Source organism: Puntigrus tetrazona, unplaced genomic scaffold (genome assembly GCF_018831695.1).
Source record: "Puntigrus tetrazona isolate hp1 unplaced genomic scaffold, ASM1883169v1 S000000683, whole genome shotgun sequence".
NCBI classification, from domain to species: Eukaryota; Metazoa; Chordata; class Actinopteri; order Cypriniformes; family Cyprinidae; genus Puntigrus; species Puntigrus tetrazona.
In genome coordinates, this window is record NW_025048297.1 from 46,090 (window position 1) to 68,931 (window position 22,842).

Here is a 22,842-nt window from a genome sequence, read left to right on the forward strand (position 1 = left end):
GAAAGTAATCAGGAAGTGGTCAGATGTGTGCAGTGGTGTTACCTGGGCATGATGAGTAGAGCAGTTGCGAGTGTAAATGAGGTCCAACTGATTACCTGATTTGTGCGTGGCAGTGGTGGATACGCGGCTGAGATCAAAAGACGCCAATAGGCTGTGGAAGTCACAGGCCAGACTCTTATCAACATGGATGTTGAAATCTCCTAGCAGTACCAGAGGAGTGCCATCCTCTGGAAAAGCAGAGAGCAGCACAACCAAGTCATTAATGAAGTTACCAAGGTGCCCTGGGGGGCGATACAGAACAATCAGAACAATGGGGTTGCCGCGACCGCTGCCACGGTGTAAACACTACTTTTAAAACTATCTAAATTGCGTGACTGAATTCAGCAGGGCACGCTTCCCAATTTACAACAACAAAGGTCCGAAACTCGCCACGACACTTCACGACAATAATCACGTGACACGCAGGTAAACAATACAGCGAAACCTAGCAACGAGACTGCGCTACAATAAGACTACAGACTACAAGACTACAAGACTACAAACAAATACACTTACACCCTCCTGCAGACTTATGCTGATCAACTGCTTCTCCTGTCGAATGGACTAAGAGTACTGCTTAATGCTTAATGTTTTACCTGGCGCTGGACACGCCTCCCAATTTACAACAACAAAAGGTCCAAACTCGCACAACACTTCACAACACGCTCCTGCAGACTTATGCTGATCAATTGCTTCTCCTGTCAAAACACCAAAAGGTTTTTACAACTAAATTTGGGATTTCTTTGTCTGGTCTGAGTATTTAAGGAAAGTGACAAAACACAACAAGGAGCGATTATGTAGCCAGATCAGCCCGTAGTGTGGTGTGTGTCCTATGTGGTGTTTATGTACTTTTCTAAAGACCAGGTATAAAGACTTTTTTATGTTTGTTTTATTTTGTTTTGTTTTGTATATGTACTGCTGATCAGTTGTGCAAATGTTTATGAATTATACCCATTTGGAAACTATTCTTTCCTGGCAAAATAAACATTAATCTTGGTTAACTTATAATATTGTCTGAAATAATTTTTCTAGTAGGTTAGTGACTTCTGAGGTTTTCCGCATTGTTAGCGTGCTAGAGTGAGTCAGATCAACGATCAATGGATGGAGCCGAGGACACGTTTTTGAGATCTTGACTTCTGGCCACCAAACTGGCTTAGCATGCTGTTACTTAGGGAACGCATAAAAAATTACTCTTTTTGAGTCTATTGAGGAAATGGCTGCATTAAGGTGAGCGATCTGCGGGGTAGCCTCTAACTAAGACCTGGACTAGCCCAGATATGTCGTGAGTTTGTTCTGGCCAAACAAGCGACCCAGACTCCTAACGAACGATAAGTTGAAACTAGGAAGTATTATAGTTAATTAACAATCAAAAATTAATCACAACTAGAGGGATCAGCAGTTACATTTAAATAAATATAACTAAAATCACAAAAGATTGGAGTCAGATAAATGTGAAGGGTCAGAATTAAAATTGGAAAAGCAAAAGATTAATAAAAATGAGTGATTTTTAAAGAGACGCAAGGAAAAGACTGAACGTGCATTAACCTTCAAACCAGGGCCTCTGGATTCTGTTCTTTAAAAAAAGGGGGACCCTTACATTAGTACCTGGGATCAAGATGTGGTTTCTTAATAAGAGGCTTAACTACAGCCAGTTTGAATGTTTTGGGAACATATCCTAATGACAATGATGAATTAATAATGGTCAAAATAGAATCTATGACTTCTGGAAGCAAATCTTTTAATAGTTTAGATGGAATAGGGTCTAACATACACGCATACATAATTGCTGGTTTAGATGATTTAACAAGTTTGTACAAGTCTTCCTCTCCTATAATAGAGAATGAGTGTAATTTTTCCTCAGGGGATCTATAGCTCACTAACTGATGTGAAACTGTAGTTGACGGCTGCATAGTTACAATTTTATTTCTGATGGTATCAATCTTAGAAGTAAAGAAATTCATTACTGCTTCTAATTCATTCAATACTTCTAATTTAGTTTTTCTCCACCTGTGCTCCATTTTCCATTTTCCTCTTTAGGGTGCGTGTGTTTTCATTATACCATGGAGTCAGATTGTTTTCTTTTCTTCTTTCTTAAGTGCAAAGGAGCAACTGTATCTAAAGTGCTAGAAAAAGAGAGTACATAGTTTCTAAGTTATATCATCAAGTTTTTGTGTCGTATTGGATGTGCTGAGGAATTGAGGTCAGGAAGATTACTTAGAAAGCATTCTTTTGTGGTGGAAGTGATGGTTCTACCATACTTGTAATAAGGTGCAGAGTTCACACAAGACTAGATAGTGATCTGAAATATCATCACTTTGCTGCAGAACTTCAACCATTTTAACATCCATTCCTTGTGACAATATTAGATCTAGAGTATGTTTTCGACAATGAGAAGGTTCAGACATGTGTTGTCTAACCCCAACAGAGTTCAGAATGTCTAAAAAGTTAAACCTAATGTATCTTTTTCATTATCAACATGGATATTAAAATCGCCAACAATTAAGACTATATCTGCATGGTCAGCACTAACTCAGTTAGAAATAAGCAAATTCTTTAATGAAATCTGTGTTGTGTTCTGGTGCCCTGTATACAGTAGCCATTACAAACATGACAGGGATTTATCACTAGCACATGATTCTATAGATTTTATATGCAGCACCAACACTTCAAATGAGTTATACTTAAATCCTACCTCTGAGAAGTACTTAGAATATTGTTGTAAATTGTATCAACACCCCCTCCCTTACCTTTTAAACAAGGCTCATTTTTATAGCAGTAATTTTGGGGGGTAGATTTATTTAAAGTAATGAAATCATCTGGTTTTAGCCAGGTTTCTGTCAAACAGAGCAAACTAGGTTCTGATCTTTGATCAAATCATATGTATAAAGTGTTTTTGTGGAAAGTGATCTAATATTCAGCAAGCCAAGTTTTATCATTTGCTTCTTTGTATTATAGGTAGTTTTTCATTTGTTGAACATTAATTAAATTATTGTTTTTAATTTGGTTTGGGCATATTCTAATTCGGCGAACAGACACAGTCTCTATAGTGTGATATCTAGATGAAAGAGTCTCTATGTGTTGAGAATTAACTGCCTCCTGTGACATGAGGCAGCTAACAGACGGTCGGTTTAGCCAGTCTGTCTGCTTCCTGACCTGGGCACTAGTTGGTCAAGTTGGAGCTAAGACTATATGCCATATTTTTAGATAGAAGAGTGACACCACCCCAGGAGGGATGAAGACCATCTCTTTTCAACAGGTCAGGTCTGCCCCAGAAACTCATCTAATTGTCTATAAATATAAATATATATTGAAATATATTTCAAAAAATACACAAAAATACAGTCTCAATTCCCCAGGTTAAAATTCACTGGAATATCCAAAGCCCCTAATATGCAACCACAGTGTCCATCCACTATAAAGCTTATCCTGTTCTGCAGTCTCTGTGGTCAAATTCAAAACATGCCACCTTACATTAGCCATGGTTGTGAAATGCAATTGACTCTTGTGTGTCTCGTGACTGATCTCATCACTATGTTTTTGGCAATAAATACCTGTGACTGCACATATATTTGCTTGTATGCATTTTATATTGTTTAGAAGCTGGTAAGTTTAGGATAGGTATGGGATTAGGTGCTCCAATGAGTGTATGTATGTGTGTGTGTGTATATATATATATATATATATATATATATATATATATATATATATATATATATATATATATATATACACACACACACACACATATACATACACATACATACAGTTGGTACGGAAAGTATTCAGACCCCCTTAAATGTTCCACTTTTTGTTATTGCAGCCATTTGCTAATATCAAGTTGTTTTTTTTCCTCATTATCGTACACACAGCACAGTTTTCTTTTTTGCAAACTCCATGTGGGCTTTCATGTGTCTTGCACTGAAAATAGGCTTCCGTCTGGCCATAAAGCCCCGACTGGTGAAGGACTGCAGTGATGGTTGACTTTCTACAACTTTCTCCCATCACCCAACTGCATCTCTGGAGTTCAGCCACAGGGATCTTTTTGCGTTTTTCTTTACCAATTCTCCCACAATAGCTCAAGCTCTGGTCATCCCAAATGTCTTCCATTTAAGGATTATGGAGGCCACTGTGCTCTTAGGAACCTTAAGTACAGCAGAAATGTTTTTGTAACCTTGGCCAGATCTGTGCCTTGTGTCTGAGCTCTTCAGGCAGTTCCTTTGACCTCTTGATTCTCATTTGCTCTGACATGCACTGTGAGCTATAAGGTCTTATATAGACAGGTGTGTGGCTTTCCTAATCAAGTCCAATCAGTGTAATCAAACACAGCTGGACTCAAATGTAGAACCATCTCATGGACATGGACAGCACCTGAATTAAATATGAGTGTCACAGCAAAGAGTCTGAATACTTAGGACTGTGTGTTATTTCAGTTTTTCTTTTTAATAAATCTGGAAAAATGTTAACAATTCTGTGTTCTTCTGTCAATATTAGGTGCTGTGTGTACATTATCAAGGAACTTGAATGATTGTAGCAAATGACTGCAATATAACAAAGAGTGGAAAATTGAAGGGGGTCTGAATAGCTCACCCTAATTAGCCTATTGCCTGCCTATTTTTGAGCCTAAACTAGGAAATAAAATGCTTAAATTTTAATTATTGCAATTTATAATTATTTTAGGCTACAGCCCTATGTTTGTTGAAGAGTAGCCTTTTTTCTGGAAGACTTGAAATTTTAAATAGTAGTTTATTTGAATGTAATATATGTAGCACCCCCTCTCTTTCTGATGTAGAAATTTATAAGGGACTGCTCTTGGTTCATAAATAAATGCCTTGTGTTGTTGGATTAAGGCCCCCCTCTCTCTCTGATCTTACCTTTTTATACGTTATTTCCGAAGACAATACCCTTGAAAACAAACAAGATGGTTCACGGATAGAAAAAATGTAATTTAATGAAATAGAAAAGAAAAGTAAAACAAGGTAGTTCAATTAAGAAAAATACTTCCTAACTCCTAATTTTCTCAAAACCACGTATCTCCCTCCCTCTTTAGGTTATAGGAAAACAGACAATGTAATGAATAAATAAATCAAATCAACGTAACAAACAGCAACAACAGTGGGCCCACAAAACACACACACACACACACACACACCTCCCCGTTGCAGGCCTGTGTCGTGGCTAGTGTGCGTTGAGGCCTTGAAACTGAAACTGGCCGCTTCACTCGAATGAGCAAACGAACAAACAAACACAAAGTACCGCTTCTTCCCGTTCCCGGATCGCGATCTCAATATTCCACCGAATCGTCGATCGTCCCACGATGCCGGAGGAACGCAACGTTTCCGTAGCTGCGCGCTATCCGGAGGAATAAAAGAAAAAAAGTCCTGCGATCTTGAAATCCAACGAAGAAACGTCTATCCACGGTACACGACGACAGCGATCGTGTGAACGTTTTGACACACGAACACTATAGTACAGCTGATGGTCGCAGCGGCGATGTCCGTAAACGTTCTTGAAAAAAACGCTGATAAACTCGACGTTAATATTAACTGTATGTTAATAATCAATACAAAAGGAAAAAAACACACGGGTAACGACAATTGAACGAAAAGCCCAATTTTTCCCTAATGTCTACATAAGTTAAATTCGACTCACGACTCTCCTTTTTTCCTCCTCTTTTCTATTAACCAATCGGATTCCTCTCACCTACTTTGGGGCGGGTTTAAACTACAGGATATCCAATCAATAAAAACCAAACAAGTTAGATTTTATGCACCACGTTTTCCCCTGTGCATTTCTACCTAACTTCACGCTACATAACGTAATATGCAAAAAGTTAACTTTAAAAGAAGAAAAAGGAAAGGGTAAACATTACAAATACAAATTAAAACAAACTGAATAAAATACATACTTAAACCCTATCAAGGATTTATTTTCTATAGGGTTACACTCTCCCTTCTAAAACATCTCATGCCCCTCATGAGATTATTTTCTAAACTGGGACTACTACTCTGGGTATTAGGGAATTATTTAATAGAGCACACCAAGAACACTGAGCTAATGGGTGACACCAAACTGTATTACAGAATGGTTTCCTCAGCCCTATATTACCCCCACCAGTTATTACCATCCCTCTTTGAACCGAATTTAGAGAACGGTTAGTGGGCTGGCCTAATCTGTCGTAGCTCAGTTTGATCACAGGCCTTATTCTCTTCTGGGGCGTAACTGGACTGGCTCTACTGGATCTCTTTGGACACTCCTATTCCGACTCACTCCCCCTTCTAGATTTGGTTCCCCTGCTTCAGCTAGGTTTGATTCTTCTAGGAATTCGTCTTGGAGCAAAGGTACAGTATCATCAGCAGAAGGTTCAGGTAAGTAATTTTCACATGTAGGGTAGCGCCCTTTTCCACAGAAGGCGTAAAAGGGTCACTGCTCTTTGTTTGTGGCTGGTTTTCCACCCGATCTGGGTAAAAGTAGCACAACTCCTCTTCACTTCCCGAGTCACTCTCCTGGTTGTTTACTTCCAGGGTCACATTGGTTCCTCCTGATCCATTTCCTTGTTTTCTCTTACAGATCGTGCTCTTGTTTCAGGTTGTGCCAGACGATCCACTGATGCTGAGGAGCAGTCAGTCTCACATCATCCCCAATTGGTAAGATATGATCTCGATGCAAAGTTCAGACACTTCCCATACCACTTTCAGGTTTCAGACGATACACTGGTAAATTTGTGAGCTGTTCAACTACCAGGTAAGGAATGGAACTCCACTTGTCACCAAGCTTATTCCTCCCCACCATAGCAAGGTTCCTAATCAACACTCGGTCTCCGACAGCCAAGATCTGGTGTTTCACTTTCCTGTCATACAACCGCTTATTTCTTTGTTGAGACTTTTGGGCAGTTTCCGTTGCTAGCTGATAGGCTCTTTGCAAGTCCACTTTCATCCTTTGCACATACTGATGATGGTTGTTGACTCCCTTCCATCTGGTACTGTTCCAAAACATACATCCACTGGCAAACGAGCCTCTCTTCCAAAAGAAGATAGTATGGTGAGTAACCGGGTTGCTTCATTTTTAGTACAATTATAAGCATGTACCAAGCAATTGATGTGTTGACTCCATCGGGCTTTTCTCTGCTGGATGCAGTGTTCCAAGCATAGATAAGAGAGTTCTGTTAAACCTTTCCGGCTGTGGGTCCCCTTGTGGATGATACGGTGATGTTCTGGATTTTCGAATTCCAAGCATCTTCAATAGCTCCTTTATAAGACCACTCTCAAAATCTCTGACCCTGGTCAGAATGTATCTGAGAGGGTAAACCATAATGAATGAAGAACTTGTCACACAGGGGTTTTGGCGACAGTCAGAGCTTTTGATCTTTACAGGTGAATGCTTGTGCATAACGGGTAAAATGGTCTGTTACCACAAGAATGTTACCAAATCCTTTGAGTCAGGCTCAAGTGACAGAAAATCTATGCACACAAGGTCAAGTGGCCCACTGCTGGTTATGTGGTTCAATGGAGCAACCTTCTTTGGCAAAGTCTTTCTTGCAATGCAACGTCCACAGTTCTTGATATACTGCTCCACATGCTGAAACATCCGTAGCCAATAGAAACGATCTTTTAAGAGCTCAGCTGTTTTCTCCACTCCCAAATGTCCTGATTCGTCGTTGCAAAGAACGCAGTACCTGAGTCCAGTACTTTTCGGGAAGGACAAGCTGCAACTTTTCTTTTCCAGAGGAACTCTGGGTAATTCTGTACAAAAGTCCATTCTGAATTTTTAGCTTAGAACCCTGTCTCTGTAACAGTGTAACATAAGGGTTGGAACTCTTAATAGAGGTAATTATTTTCCTGACTCTAACACTCGGCTGATGTCACCAATTATAAGATCCTCCTCTTGTGCAGTCTTTAGCTCTGAACTAGTCAGCTGTTCCATTAGACTTAGACTCAGCGTGGTTGGACAAGCATAGGCCTCAGGAATACTCTGGGGAGGAAGACCCAGTTGATCTGCCAGTCTTGATGACTCCTCAGTCTCAGAAGCGACAGCTAACTGACAGATAGCTCTTACACCTGAATTGGGTATTTCCTTCCAATCTGAGGACTTGTTGGGTTCCCAGGATAACGAGAAGGATGTCTGCATCAATGTTATGACGCCCAGGTTTATACTTTACATTAAAATTATAAGTAGCCAATGCAGCTAACCAACGATGACCTGTGGCGTTCAGCTTGGCACTGGACAACACATACGTAAGTGGGTTGTTGTCTGTCATTACTGTGAACTGGGCACCATATAGGTAGTCATGGAACTTGTCCACCACTGCCCACTTTAATGCCAAGAATTCCAACTGATGAACTGGGTAACGTCCCTCTGAATCACTCAACTTCCTGCTTGCATAGGCTACTGGCCTGAGCCCTTCAGGATGTTCCTGATTCAGGACAGCGCCTAGACCATTCATGCTGGCATCCACGCAGTAGTACGTGATGGCTTCGTAGGGTCTGCAAAAGCAAGCACAGGAGCATTTGTGAGGCAGTGAATGACTTGATTAAAAGCTGTTGTACAGGTGTCATCCCAACGCTCTCCAAAGGGTTCTGATTCTTTAAAATAGCACCGGCCATCTCCAGGTTTATTAGTTCTTCCAGATGTTGGAGGGTAACCTTTTGTAAGTTCCGTCAAAGGCCTCACTATGGCAGAGTAACCCTTTATGAAACGTCTGTAAAATCCACAGAATCCGAGGAAAGATCTCAAAGATTTTAGATCAGTTGGCATTTTCCAACTCGTTACAGCTTCAATCTTTTTGGGATCAGGGACACTCCAGCCGCAGACACTATGTGACCTACATACTGCACTTTAGGCTGACAGAACTGACATTTGTCAATCGACACTTTGAGACCACATTCTTTGAGACGATCCAACACTTTCATCAATCTCTCCTCATGTTCTTCAAGTGTACGTCCAAACACTATGATGTCATCAAGGTAAACTATGACTTGCAAAAGGTGCATATCGCCAACAGCTTTCTCCATCAGCCGCTGAAACGTGGCTGGAGCTCCAGTAACACCTTGTGGCATCCGTTCAAATTGGTAAAACCCAGAGGGCAGATGAAGGCTGTCTTCTCTTTATCTTCTTCAGCCATGGGTATTTGATAATACCCACTACGAAGGTCCAATACTGTAAACCACCTACTACCTGCCAAACAGTCCAAGGCATCCTCGATTCTGGGTGTGGTGTACTGATCTGGGGTAGTCCTTGCATTAAGAGTTCGGTAGTCAATGCACATTCTGATGGCCCCACTCTTCTTCCGTACCAATTACAATGGGCGAAGCATATGGACTCCTTTGACTCTTTTATGATTCCAGCAGCCAGCAGTTCTTTGATGTGGCGCTCACATCATCGATAACCGCAGGAGCGATTCGCCTGGAGCGTTCTCTAAATGGTCTGGCGCCATGTAAACGAATACGATGTTCAACCCCTGAGCTAATCCTACATCCCATTCTTGTTTGGAAAACACCTCTCCCTGGCCGACAGCTTCTGTCTCAATCTCTGTTCCCAGGCCTTAGGTAGTGCTGACTCACCAAAGTCAAACAGCTGAGGGTCAATTACCGTTGAGCTCTGGCTCTTTGAGGTGGTAGTGATTGTGTCGGTGGAATAAACATTGGCAATCACTGTTCCAGCTGGAATGGAGATATCTTTGGAGGTTTCATTGTGTACCAGTACCTTGACATTCATATCTTCAGCAACAGAAGGAGGCAGAATCACTGGAGTTATGAACAGTCCAGATGGCAAACTATCCTGCACCGGTCCGTCCACAACAAAGATCTCTCTCTTCATTGGTTGGTCAGTCTCCATTTTACACACTGCATATCTCTTCCCTTAGATGGAACAATACAGTGTCCAGGCCCCATCCACTTAAGATTTCCTTCAGGTTTGTCAGCGAGGTGATCAGTCTCGGACATTCGAGGAAGGTGGGTCTCTAAGGGCTGAGTCTGGATTCTCAGGGAATGTGCCACACTGGATCCTTCTAGCTCTCGACTCAGGGTAGCAAGACGTTTAAAGAAACTTGCGTTGGTACCAATTAGGACAGGCAGCTGTGAGGGACCTTGAGGGTCTGGGCATACCAGTGCCAAGATGGACAGTGGCTCTTCAATCCCAGTGACAGAGGCAGGAAAGTGACATCCACTACAATGTAACCTCTGTAAGGATAGCTAGAAGAACTGAGGCCCCATATGGATAGGCTAGTTAAAGGGTGAATAGGCACATCACTCAGGTTCTTGGAATACCAGCTTTCAAATACTATGGTTACTTGTGACCCACTGTCTAAAAGAGCGCGACATAAACAGCCATTGAGCTTCACTTCTACAGTTGATGCTGGACCGACCAGTCCTTTGGGCAAATCACCTGACCCGCGCATTCTCTGTTTGGCCTCTTTTCGAGAAACATACTTTGATTAAAATCTTTTTCTGATCGAATACTTCATCATGCTTTCCACTCTTGGCCCCTTCAGAGAGCTTAACCAGCTTCTGAATCACCTGATCAGCATTTGGCGGAGCTTGACACTTGGTGGCAATATGGCCATCTTCGCCACAGCGGTAGCAGAAATAATCATCTTTGTTCCTACTTGTCTTGAATCTAGATGAGGCAGAAACGGTCGGGACTGGAAGGATTTCGGTTGCAGTTCAGGGACTGAGGGCGCCTGCTGATTATTGCGTAACACTCATAACTGCCAATTCGTGTTGCAGCTGTTGAACTTGCCTTTTCAGCTCCCGCACCGGAATCGCCAGTCTTATCAGTACGCTTGCATGTTTCTTCTCTTCCTTTCAGCGCCATGGAAGACGTGGTCACGGCTTTAAACTCACTTCCACATATGTGTGTTCTCAGCTCCTGAATCTCTGACTTGAGTTCATGAATGACTGAGGGGCTAATTCCCCATCGCCATGAAGACGACGCTTTGGCTTTAGCAGTCATCCTGTGTCGGGCTGCTTCATTTTCCTCAGCCTCTCGTATCTCTTTCAACAGACTTAGAAATGAGGGCGGGCGTTTCTTCTTCCACACGAAGTCCTAACTGAAGCAACATCATGTCGGAATGCACAGCACTCTTATCAGCTGTTCCACACGGTAACCTTATCCACCAATCTAGGAGACAGTCCATCACGCCCACTACTTTGTGCAGGGTTTTATCAATACGCCTTAGAAACTCAGACAGAGCCTCACCTGAATTTTGACGCATCAAACGAAACTTAAAGTACAAGTCCTCCCCAGACTCAGATGACCCAAATGTGCTCTCTAATGCCTCCAAATACTGCAATGCACTTGCCTCAGGATTGGAGAAACGAACTGCTCTTATTATTTCCAATGCCGTCCTTTTGACACTTTCAATAATTCTTCGCCGCTTTTTCTTTTTCGGTGCATTCACACTCTGTTATCATTAAGCCGGCCTGTTCCATCCAGTTCTCCATACTTTCCTCTCCCATGGGTGTTGGCATTATGGCAGAAAAGGTACGTAGATCGCCTGTAAGCACTGCTTTCTCCAGAGGGTTTCACAGTCTTTTCCAAAATCTCACCCACGGCCCGTATGATGGATTCTGGGACCCATCGGCTGAACTGCGAGGAGAAAACAAAGCTTGTACATCCGCTAATGACTTTCCTTCTCCCGTCAGAAACTTTGTAAGCTTTTCAGTAAATCCATCTGATGGAGTGTCAGGTAAGGTGTCTTTTGTAGAGACTACTACGACTGTCCAGGGTTCACCTGTTTCATCAGGCGCCAATTCTGGTGGTATACGCTGTGACATCAACAGTTTGTTTGCATTCACACAATACTAGCATAGAATGTGAGGTAGGTCCTTCTCTGGTGTCTCTTACACGAACTCTTCCTAGTGATTTTACCCTTGCATTACATCTTCAATAACTGCCACTTCTGTGCGTGTGGGTACATTCAACAACATCACAGCATGTGTCTCGTAGATGCCCACTTCTTCACACCAACTGGTTAACTCTGCTTTTAAAGAAGGGTGTTTTCCCAAAGCCATGTTGAGAGGGTGTATTTAACCACTGTCACTTAGAAGGCCTGTTAGTTTGTGCTTAACTGTGCTCTTTTTCCTTAAAGGTTTGACTTATGAGAGAGGAGTGATCCCGGATTTGAGCCCCCACTTTTGTGTAGCACCCCTCTCTTTCTGATGTAGAAATTTATAAGGGACTGCTCTTGGTTCATAAATAAATGCCTTGTGTTGTTGGATTAAGGCCCCCTCTCTCTGATCTTACCTTTTATACGTTATTTCCGAAGACAATAACCCTTGAAAACAAACAAGATGGTTCACGGATAGAAAAAATGTAATTTAATGAAATAGAAAAGAAAAGTAAAACAAGGTAGTTCAATTAAGAAAATACTTCCTAACTCCTAATTTTCTCAAACCACGTATCTCCTCTCCTCTTTAGGTTATAGGAAAACAGACAATGTAATGAATAAATAAATCAAATCAACGTAACAAACAGCAACAACAGTGGGCCCACAAAACACACACACACACACACACACACACCTCCCGTTGCAGGCCTGTGTCGTGGCTAGTGTGCGCTGGAGGCCTTGAAACTGAAACTGGCCGCCACTCGAATGAGCAAACGAACAAACAAACACAAAGTACCGCTTCTTCCGTTCCTCGGATCGCGATCTCAATATTCCACCGAATCGCCGATCGTCCCACGATGCCGGAGGAACACTCCAACGTTTCCGTAGCTGGGTGCGCTATCCGGAGGAATAAAGAAAAAAAGTCCTGCGATCTTGAAATCCAACGAAGAAACGTCTATCCACGGTACACGACGACAGCGATCGTGGTGAACGTTTTGACACACGAACACTATAGTACAGCTGATGGTCGCAGCGGGCGATGTCCGTAAACGTTCTTGAAAAAACGCTGATAAACTCGGACGTTAATATTAACTGTATGTTAATAATCAATACAAAAGGAAAAAAACACACGGGTAACGACAATTGAACGAAAAGCCCAATTTTTCCCTAATGTCTCGCAAGTTCGTTCGACTCACGACTCTCCTTTTTTCCTCCTCTTTCTCTATTAACCAATCGGATTCCTCTCACCTACTTTGGGGCGGGTTTAAACTACAGGATATCCAATCAATAAAACCAAACAAGTTAGATTTTATGCACCACGTTTTCCTGTGCATTTCTACCTAACTTCACGCTACATAACGTAATATGCAAAAAGTTAACTTTAAAAGAAGAAAAAGGAAAGGGTAAACATTACAAATACAAATTAAAACAAACTGAATAAAATACATACTTAAACCCTATCAAGGATTTATTTTCTATAGGGTTACATATATAAAAAAATAGTGCTATCAAATTACACAGATAAATCACTGATAAACACTGATATTGGATATATCCTATCCTTACTATACTTGAAACATCATGTCTTGGTTTGTTCACTGTGTTATAGAGCCTTGCCCCCAGCTGAATACTCATCTCCCTCTATTCCTTTAACTGGACATAAAGAGACTGATGCTGATATACAGGCCTTTATCAGAGCCAGACACAACCTGGTCAACAACACAGGTATTATTTACACACACACACACACACACACACACACACACACACACATACGTATGCGTTGACCTAAGGAGACATTTTAAATATTAAAATAGAAAGACATTTTATAAAATAATAAACTTTGTATTTAACAGGTTTGTACATGGAAATAGAATAATTTATTTAAACTTTATTTAAACATCCAAATCATTTGAAATAAAAAAATATATATATTATTTTACTAATCAACAAAACAATACATATTGCAACACATTATAGCCTTTATTTAATAACAATCTGCATTTATATGAATTGCCAAGGATCACTGTTACAGATAAGAATCTTTACTGTTCTATTGAAGAAGTGTCTGATGTCTGGGATTGTATGAGGGTCAGTAAAAGCTAATTTTGCTCCAGTTGTCAAACATTAAATCTTTAACAAAACTGCAAAATTTATTTTAAACATTAGTGTAATTGACTTAAAGACTACACAATAACTATAAAGCGCATTTTAACTGTAGTAAACACTCTGAACTTCTACACATATTAGCTTAGTATTAAAAGTAGACACACACAGTGTTTGGTGTCTTGGAGAAACTGAGTGGCATCTGAAAACTTGGAATGATGAGAAAGCACCAATGAAATATTTGGCCACAACCTGATGGAAAAGAAAAATATAATTACTGTAAATTCTGGACTATAAGCCTACTTTTTTCATAGGTTTTGAACCATGCGGCTTATACAAAGGTTAAGGCAGCTATTTTTTCCACCGCTAGGGGCGCCTAACCGAATTAGAATCAAAACTAAGACAAAATAAATGCAAAGAAGAATACGCTAGTTCAAGAAGAATACGCTAGTTCCTCTTTTAGCAGATATAAGTCGGTAGAAGCGGATAGAAGGACGACAAATTACCAATCCTGTCAAACTCTATCTTTTCAAATCCTCACCTCTTCATCATGGAACCCACACGAAGAAGTTCGTATGATGCAAGTTTTAAGTTGAAGGCCATCGATCTCGCTTATACAAGAAGAAAACTGTGCTGCTGCTCGGAAGCTTAGCGTCAATGAGTCTATGGTGAGACGCTGGAGGAGGCAGCGGGAAGAGCAAAACTTTTTTTAAATAGAGCGGATGCGGCTTATATGCAGGTGCGGCTTGTTTATTTTTTTATTTTTATTTTTTAAAAAATAGAGCGGATGCGGCTTGTATGCAGGTGCGCTTTATAGTCCAGAATTTACGGTAATCTCAACAAAATGAAATGATGCCTTTTAAATAATTTAAAATGTAATATCAGTTAATTACACTTGTGATTAAATTTTTTTCTGGCACACACGCACTAAAACAATCAAATTAAAAAACATCTCAATTGGTAACACTTTATAATAACTGCACACTATGAATAATTAAGTAAGCATTAGTAAATAGCCAGTTTATCCTTTATAAAGCATTGTTCCAACATTAATTGGCATAAGTAAGCAGTTTATAAATACACACATATAAATGCCTTGTTCTTGATTTATAAGTATAGGGCCACGGGGTGAAGAATCACACAGCAAGGAGAGCTCAAAATAAAACATCGGAGGGTGGTTTTATTACAAAAAGTGAAAGTCAACAGAGTGGATGAATCTAAATGGGGCTCTCTTCCTTGTTCAACCTCTGTGGTGCAGTGGGTCCGTGTGGTGCTCCGTGAGAATGGGCCGATCGGTCACACACTGCTGTCTGAGGGACAAGAGAAAAGGCGTTAGTGTCAAGTCTCATGGAGTTGATGCTCGTCTTCTGGCTTCTGGCTCTAACTACCTGACTTAATAAATTAATTACAGCAGGAATATGTGTTAAAAAAGTATATATTAACACTCTGAGCAACTATTACAATTTGTCTAAATAATTTTCTAAATGACCTTATGAACCACTAACAACTCCTAAATAACTGGTTTGTAAATAATGTATTTTTAATAAATTAATTGTTAATAAAGTATGAAAATACAATTATTAAACACTATAGATATGCTCAAGAACAAAACATTTAACACTGTATTTATAATGATAAACCTATTAATGTTGAAACAACGTTTTGAAATAGATAAATTTTGATCCATTTTGGATGGCAAAGGCAAATAAACAAAGCACATGAAATACTGTTTTGATGACAACAGAAAAGGAAAAACAAATATAGGTAAGACTTTAAACTACTGTGTTTTACTGCATAACTAATAAGGAATTATTGAAGAACTGAAGGATAATTATTTACACTTAACTCACTATTAATTACCAAGGAATGTGTTAAACAATCAATATGTACTACAATTTTATGATTGTGTTAGGTAACAGTTAGCTAATCAATAACTAATGTAGACATTGAATTATAAACCTTTCATATAAATGTTGTTATTATTATTATTATTAGTAGTAGTAGTAGTAGTAGTAGTAGTAGTAGTAGTAGTATGAAAATCCAAAACGAAATATTAATAAATATTTTATATACATTACTGTATGCCTCCTCAGCCCATACAAATAATTAAATATACATATGTAAGGCAAGGACTGAGGAAAAGTAAAACAGATTCAAACTTTAGAAATTAATTCAAAATTAATAAATTAAGAATAATCAGATAATTCCACAGGAATTACTTAGAAACTGAAACAGTATTTGTAAAGTGAAAATAAGGAATCCATTAGTAATTCAATAATATCAAATAATTCTGTAGCACTAATTTCAAACCTGAAACAGTTAGCCTATTCCAATGTTCAAAGATAGTGAAAGCTTTGGTAATTAATAAAGAATTATTAAATAAATCCACCTGAATTTCTTAGAACCCGAGCTAGTATTCTAAAGTGAAAATATAAGGAACCCATTAATAAATAATGAATAATTATAAAATATTTCTGCAGGTCCTATTTTGAACCTGAAACAGTAGGCCTATTTTAATGTGGAAAAAATTAGAAAGTGTGACAGAAACAGTGGGCGCTAAGGTCAGGCCTCGGAGAGGCTTTTATTAACAAAAAGGTACAAAATATAGTGTCCAGGGGAAAAGTGTCCAAATAAACGGGGAACTGGTGTCCTCGTCGCAATTGTAGGGGAAGTGCAGGTCGGATAGTGTTCCGGGGGAAGGGTCCAGGTAAGGGCGGAGTCCGAGGCCGCAGGCGCTCCTCTCTGGTCCAGGCGCGAGGGGCGGCTGCTTCTTCTCGCGCTTCTCCGGCCAGCTTCCTTCCTCCGGTCGGCAGATTTGAAGGGATAAACAGCCCGGCATCCTGGCCATCAGCGTACACGTGTGCAGTCTTCGCCTGACTACTTAAGTCCGACAGCACGCTTTCTCTGGCGGGCGTGGCGAGTCCCTTCACGCTTCCCTTCCTGGACCCACGAGGACACCAGCAGTGCATGCATGGGGAAGAGACCTGTCTCTCAAAAGAGGCACGCTCGGCGAGACACTTCAGGTGTGCCTCGCCACACGCCGCCAGACCTGTCCAATACCACGCCCACTCCCGTAGGTTAAAAAGGTTAGATGTTAAAACTACCCAAGACTAAAAACAAATATGATCCAACAGTGTTTTCCCCAGTGATTCAGTAAACATAAACTACTAAATTATTCAATAATTAACAAATATAATTAATTAACAAATCACCATTTTACAGAGTTTACTGTATTTGTAGTAAGTTGGGTAGTTATGGCAAGACAGTGGAGTTGTGGCTCTTTTCCTAGGCAGATTTCTACAGAAACATGAACACAAAGCAATTATTTATCATACTGGGCAAAACATAAGTCAGAACCAGAAAGGCAAAACTTTTCAAGAGGGCCAAAACAAAAAGTATTATAAGATGATCTGACTTTGATTTAAGTTGTTTATAGTAAAAATTTGTGTTAACACTTTAAAATAGGTACTGGGTAGGATTAGAATGTGTAGAATAAGGTCATGGTCATAAGGCATGGTACACTCATGGATATATATCCATTTGACACAAAAATGTCACTTACACCCTTCTGGTTCTCACGCTGCTATTAGTAATTATAGTAATGAGTCTTTTGGGTATGCAGCAAAAATGCATATTTCATATCTATTATAGGCTAATAATAATAGTAGTGGACTTTAAAACAGTTGCTACATGTAGTAGTACTTTGTATTTGTCCTTTTACCCAAGTGATTGATTTGTGGGCCTCAACCTGACCTTATTATTATTATGACTATTATTTTAAAGTTATTTACCTTAACTTATAGATAATTAATATTAGTTCTCCAAGAGGTAGAATACATTATAGAGTACAGAATACATTAGTTATTGATTAGCTGATTATATAACACAGTCATAAAATTGTATAAAATACTGATTAGGTAACAGTAAGTAGTAAGTTAGGTGTTAATGAATAATTGCCTGTTAGTTCTTCAGTAGATCCCTATTAGTTTTGCAGTAAGTGTTCTCAAACAGTATTCTAAACTGTTAACCAAACATACAACAATCACTAGAAGCTGTGAGGTACAGCCTCACAGCCTTTGAATCCATTCAGCCAATCTCTATGTCTGATAATTTTTAGCATAGCTTAGCATAGATTATTGAATCCAATTAGACCAGTAGCATTGCATTCAAATATAACCAAAACGTCCACTCATTCAGGACCATTCAGCGCAACTGAAGGTTGTGGCAAGAGGAATGTAACATCTCCTTTCCTCTTTCAGGGAATGAGAGTTGCACAAGCAGGATGATGAATTAGACACAGTATTTCAGAATAAACAAAACTAGAATGCAGAAACACAGAATTGTTGGAAAAATCAGAGACCGGAGAAACAGGAGCATGGGCAAAGGGAAGCACATATGTAATGCCTAGCCAGCAGAGGAGCCCACACCGGAATACTAGCAGTACTCCATTCCTCTGCTTTTTCTACAGTCATTTCCTGTGTGGTACTTTATAACCAGAAGCCCTTCTCAGACCCATTGTGAGGTATTGCATGGTGACCTGCCTTACCAAGCGCTTCTCTGTTATATCTGACTGTTGCCACCAGTATGATCTCTGCCTGTTTGTTTGACTCTCGATTCACGGACCTGCCCATTGGACTCATTGGTATGGGAACAGAAACAGGAGTCAGATCAAAAGTCAGTAAAGTTTAAGCCTTCAAGGATGTGATCAGGCAGCACTTTGTATAAACAAGCACCGACAAACTGAAGAGCTGTGGCATGTGCTTTATGCTGAGTGAGATGATGGGTCCTGAATGGGAAGTGCAGATGCTCAAATTAATACTCAGGTGAGAGTGATCGCTGGGATTGGGTGGTGATTGATCCTGGACCATCCATGACACAATGACACCTGATCTCAATATTGCAAAACAACTCTGAAACAGATTAACTCTAAAACTACTAGCCAATACTAGAGATTCATATACTTTTGCATTACACAGATATAAAACAATGGATTATTTTTCTCAGTAAATAAATGACAAAAAGTTTTTTGTCTAGTTTGATTGGGTTCTCTTTGTCTACTTGTGCTGAACATCTGATAATGTTTTGGGTCATATTTATGCAGAACTGTAGAAAATTGTAAAGGGTCCACAAATTTACAAGCAACACTGTATATCCGTGGCTGAAGCAATTTGTGTGGCTTCCTGTTTATGACCAAATCACAGTCATGCCAATATGCAGCCAATCCATATCTCATATTTACTGAGTGTAGTATTGCATTTATACAACAGTGTGATGTCACAAGTAAAAAAAAATAACTGAATGTCTTTAAAAGCCCTATTTTGTGTGTAACTACTTCCACCACAGAATCAAATTTAAAGTAACAAAGGAACGTTAAAAGGGAGGGTGAATGTGATTCTTCACTTCTTTGTAATTGTTAACTTTACTAACTATACTACTTTACTTTTTTAAGCATAAACAAAAGTCCAAAATCATTCACTATTCTGTTAGTATGAATAGTGCAAGTGGTGTGTTCACAATAACAATTTCTTAAAAAAAAAAATTAATACACGTTAAATATCCAGACGATGCACTTAAATTACTAAAAAAATAAAGTGTGGAATGTTAAAACTTCATGCACTCCTCAACTGAGAAAGCTTAAATTGCATCATTAAGGGGTAGGGGCTATTACACATTCAGAAAAAATGAGAATTTATACACTACGTGATTAAGTATGTTACTTGTTAATGATACTTTGTGTTTCTTTTTAGGAGCGGCAAAATAAGAACATTTCTAATTAAGAACAGAGGAGGACAAAAATGAACTCACACATAACTGCAAAACTGTGGACCAGGTCAATCACCAAAGGGCACCTTAATGACTCCTAAGTATGTCAAAACTCCTGATTTTGAACTAGACAAAAATGTCTGGTTCAGAAGAAGTTGGGCACTCTAACAATTATAACAGCATCATTCTATATTACATATCACAGTTTACAACCTGGCTGGTTATTAATATGTTGCCTTTCAGTGGAGAACATACTAGAATGAGGAGTTTAATTTAAAGATGTTGTAGTTAGATAGCAACCATATGTATTGTTGGTAAAGGATCTATTTCATCTGAGCAAAAGTGTTTTCAAGTTATTGTAAAGTGTTATATATAAGTTCTGCTGTAAAATATTGTCATTGTATTTTATGATTTTATGTTTTATGGTCTTATAAAACTGTCAAATATTTTTATTGTTTACAAATGTTTTATTAAATTACATTACTGTCATTTTTGAGATGTAAAAAGATTCTCTTTCAATCAATGGTAAATTGTTTCTGGCTACTTTGCTTATTGCTTCATGCTTTGCTCCGTGTTTATGTACTTTTGTGTTTTGTAACTCAGCAAATCATCACAGTGCTCAAAAAACACTTTTTTTCAGAAGCACAGAAACTAAAATCTTTTGGGACTGGAATAATATTATAAAAAGACTCTTTGATGGAAAAATCTACTTGCTGCATGAATTGCCATAAACTTCTACAAAGGATTGTGTTTCTTTAAAAAAAAAAAAAGTTACTTGTTGACTTTCAAAACAGCAGTTGTGAGTCCTGTGAATCGATGGCACAAACAGGGATTGAAACCCTGCAAAGCACTCACGACAACAGATTTGCATGAGTTGTCGATGTTTACGTATTGCTGCCATAGCATCCTCTACCCCAGATATGGTTATTACAGGGCTTGCAAACACTGGTATTTTACCAACCGCTATATATTTTAATACTATATTTGAAACTTTAATCAATGTTGGTGCGCCTGGAATGAAATCAATGGCTCAATCATAGGGTCGGTGTGGTGGTAATTGCATGTCCTCCTTCTCTCTGAAAGCTGCCATCAGATCTTAATATTTGACTGGTATTACAGGGAAATCTCATTGACTGAATTGTTTGATCACAGGTGATTCTTGACGCAAAGAGATTAGGCAGTGGTGAAGACATTTGTTTCCCCATTGTCTGAGTTCTTTATGAGACCAGGAGATGGTGAGATTATGCTGTTCAAACCAGGGGAGATAGAGATAGTTTCTTTAAGCAAAGTACTGGCTAAAAGCATGATTTCTTGGGTGATGAAGCAGATCTCTCCTGATCCGCATGAGTGTCCATGTAGGGCTCTGTCATGAACCGCATCTCTGTGGCTCTCTAACAGTTTATATAGAGGGAATAAAGTTACACCTGGGCAGGTAATCAGACCTAGATAGAGGACATGATGGGAAATGCAGTTCGGGATGGCTAGTACTCAGGGGAGAGTTCCTCCGTGGCCGCTGAGAGAGCCATAGAGGCCTGGTTCATGACAACTTGTTTGGGCTTTGTATGAACTTAATTTAATTTAATTTAATTTAATTATGTATACAACTTTCATTGTGTCCACCAAAAATTTCACATAATAAACTCAATAATAAAAGCAATTAAAACTGATAATAAAAATAACTATAATAAACAAAACAAAATACAGTAACATGGTAATATGGTAGACATAACATACCTAATAACAAATAATAGGCAAGGCAAGGCAAGGCAAGTTTATTTATATAGCACATTTCATACACAATGGTAATTCAAAGTGCTTTACAAAAGAGGAAATAAAATAATTACAAGATTTAAATAACAATAAAAGAAATTAAAATAAAATAAAAACACTGATTTAAGATAAATTGAATTTAAAGCAAAAAGAGATTGATTTAAAACAGTTAAAAATAAAGGAAGCAAAGTAGCACAGTTCGGACGCAGCACAGTGCTCATTCTGTAAATGCACAACTAAACAGATGAGTTTTGAGTCTGGATTTAAAAGTGACTAATGTTTCAGCACATCTGATCTCTTCAGGAAGCTGGTTCCAGATGCGAGCAGCATAATAACTAAAAGCAGATTCTCCTTGTTTGGTGTGAACCTTTGGTATTTCTAACTGACTTGATCCTAGTGATCTGAGTGGTCTGTTAGGTGTATAAATAGTGATCATATCTGCGATGTATTTAGGTCCTAGTCCATTGAGTGATTTATAGATGAGTAAAAGTGCTTTAAAATCAATTCTAAATGTCACTGGAAGCCAATAAGGATCTGAGGACTGGTGTGATGTGCTCTGATTTTCTGGTTCGAGTCAGGATCCTGGCAGCAGCGTTCTGGATGAGCTGCAGCTGTCTGATGGTCTTTTTGGGAAGGCCAGTCTTGCCTGGGCACAAAGCATCTGATTCTTGCAATATTTTTTAGGTGGTAGTACGCTGAATTAGTCACTGCTTTGACATGACAGCTGAAACTAAGATCGGTCTCTAGAATCACACCAAGATTCTTGACTTGCCTTTTGGTTGTTTGACCCTTGAGTCAAGGTATGCATTCACCTTGTGAACTTCATCTTTATTTCCAAACGCAATGACCTCAGTTTTTCTCCTTGTTTAACTGGAAGAAAATTTTTGCACATCCAACTGTTGATTTCATCAATGCATTGGCAGAGTGAGTCAATGGGGCTGTAGTCATTTGGTGATAAGGCTAGGTAAATCTGTGTGTCGTCAGCATAGCTGTGATAGGCAATTTGATTCTTTCTCATTATTTGACTTAGTGGGAGCATATACAGGCTAAACAAGAGCGGCGCAAGAATTGAGCCTTGTGGGACCCCGCATGTCATGGACGTCCACTTAGACTTATGCTCTCCTATACTCACATAATAACCCCTGCCCTCTAAATATGACCTGAACCAGTTTAGAGCCATTCCAGAAAGCCCACCCAGTTTTCCAGTCTGTCTAGAACAGGGTAGGCAACCTCATGCTCTTCAGCCTCCTTGTAGTGGCTCCTGATGGCAGTGACAAAAACATGGAATGTTTTTTTCTTTTTTTCTTTTATTATCGTCATTATGTGTTCATTTTGTTGCA

General features: G+C 39.3%; 1 protein-coding gene across 2 annotated transcripts in view; it reads left to right on the forward strand.

Moving 5' to 3' along the window:
* LOC122334906 (kinesin-like protein KIF6) overlaps positions 1 to 19,765 on the forward strand; it is a 51,711-nt gene extending 31,946 nt beyond the window's left edge. For both annotated transcript variants that reach the window (XR_006248837.1, XM_043232791.1), the window contains 2 exons: positions 13,473 to 13,588; positions 19,717 to 19,765. Coding sequence is in view for 1 of the 2 variants with exons in the window: in XM_043232791.1 (XP_043088726.1) it covers positions 13,473 to 13,490 (18 nt within the window). In the remaining variant the exon portion in view is untranslated. The remainder of the gene's footprint in view (positions 1 to 13,472; positions 13,589 to 19,716) is intronic.
* The last annotated feature ends 3,077 nt before the right edge of the window (positions 19,766 to 22,842 follow it).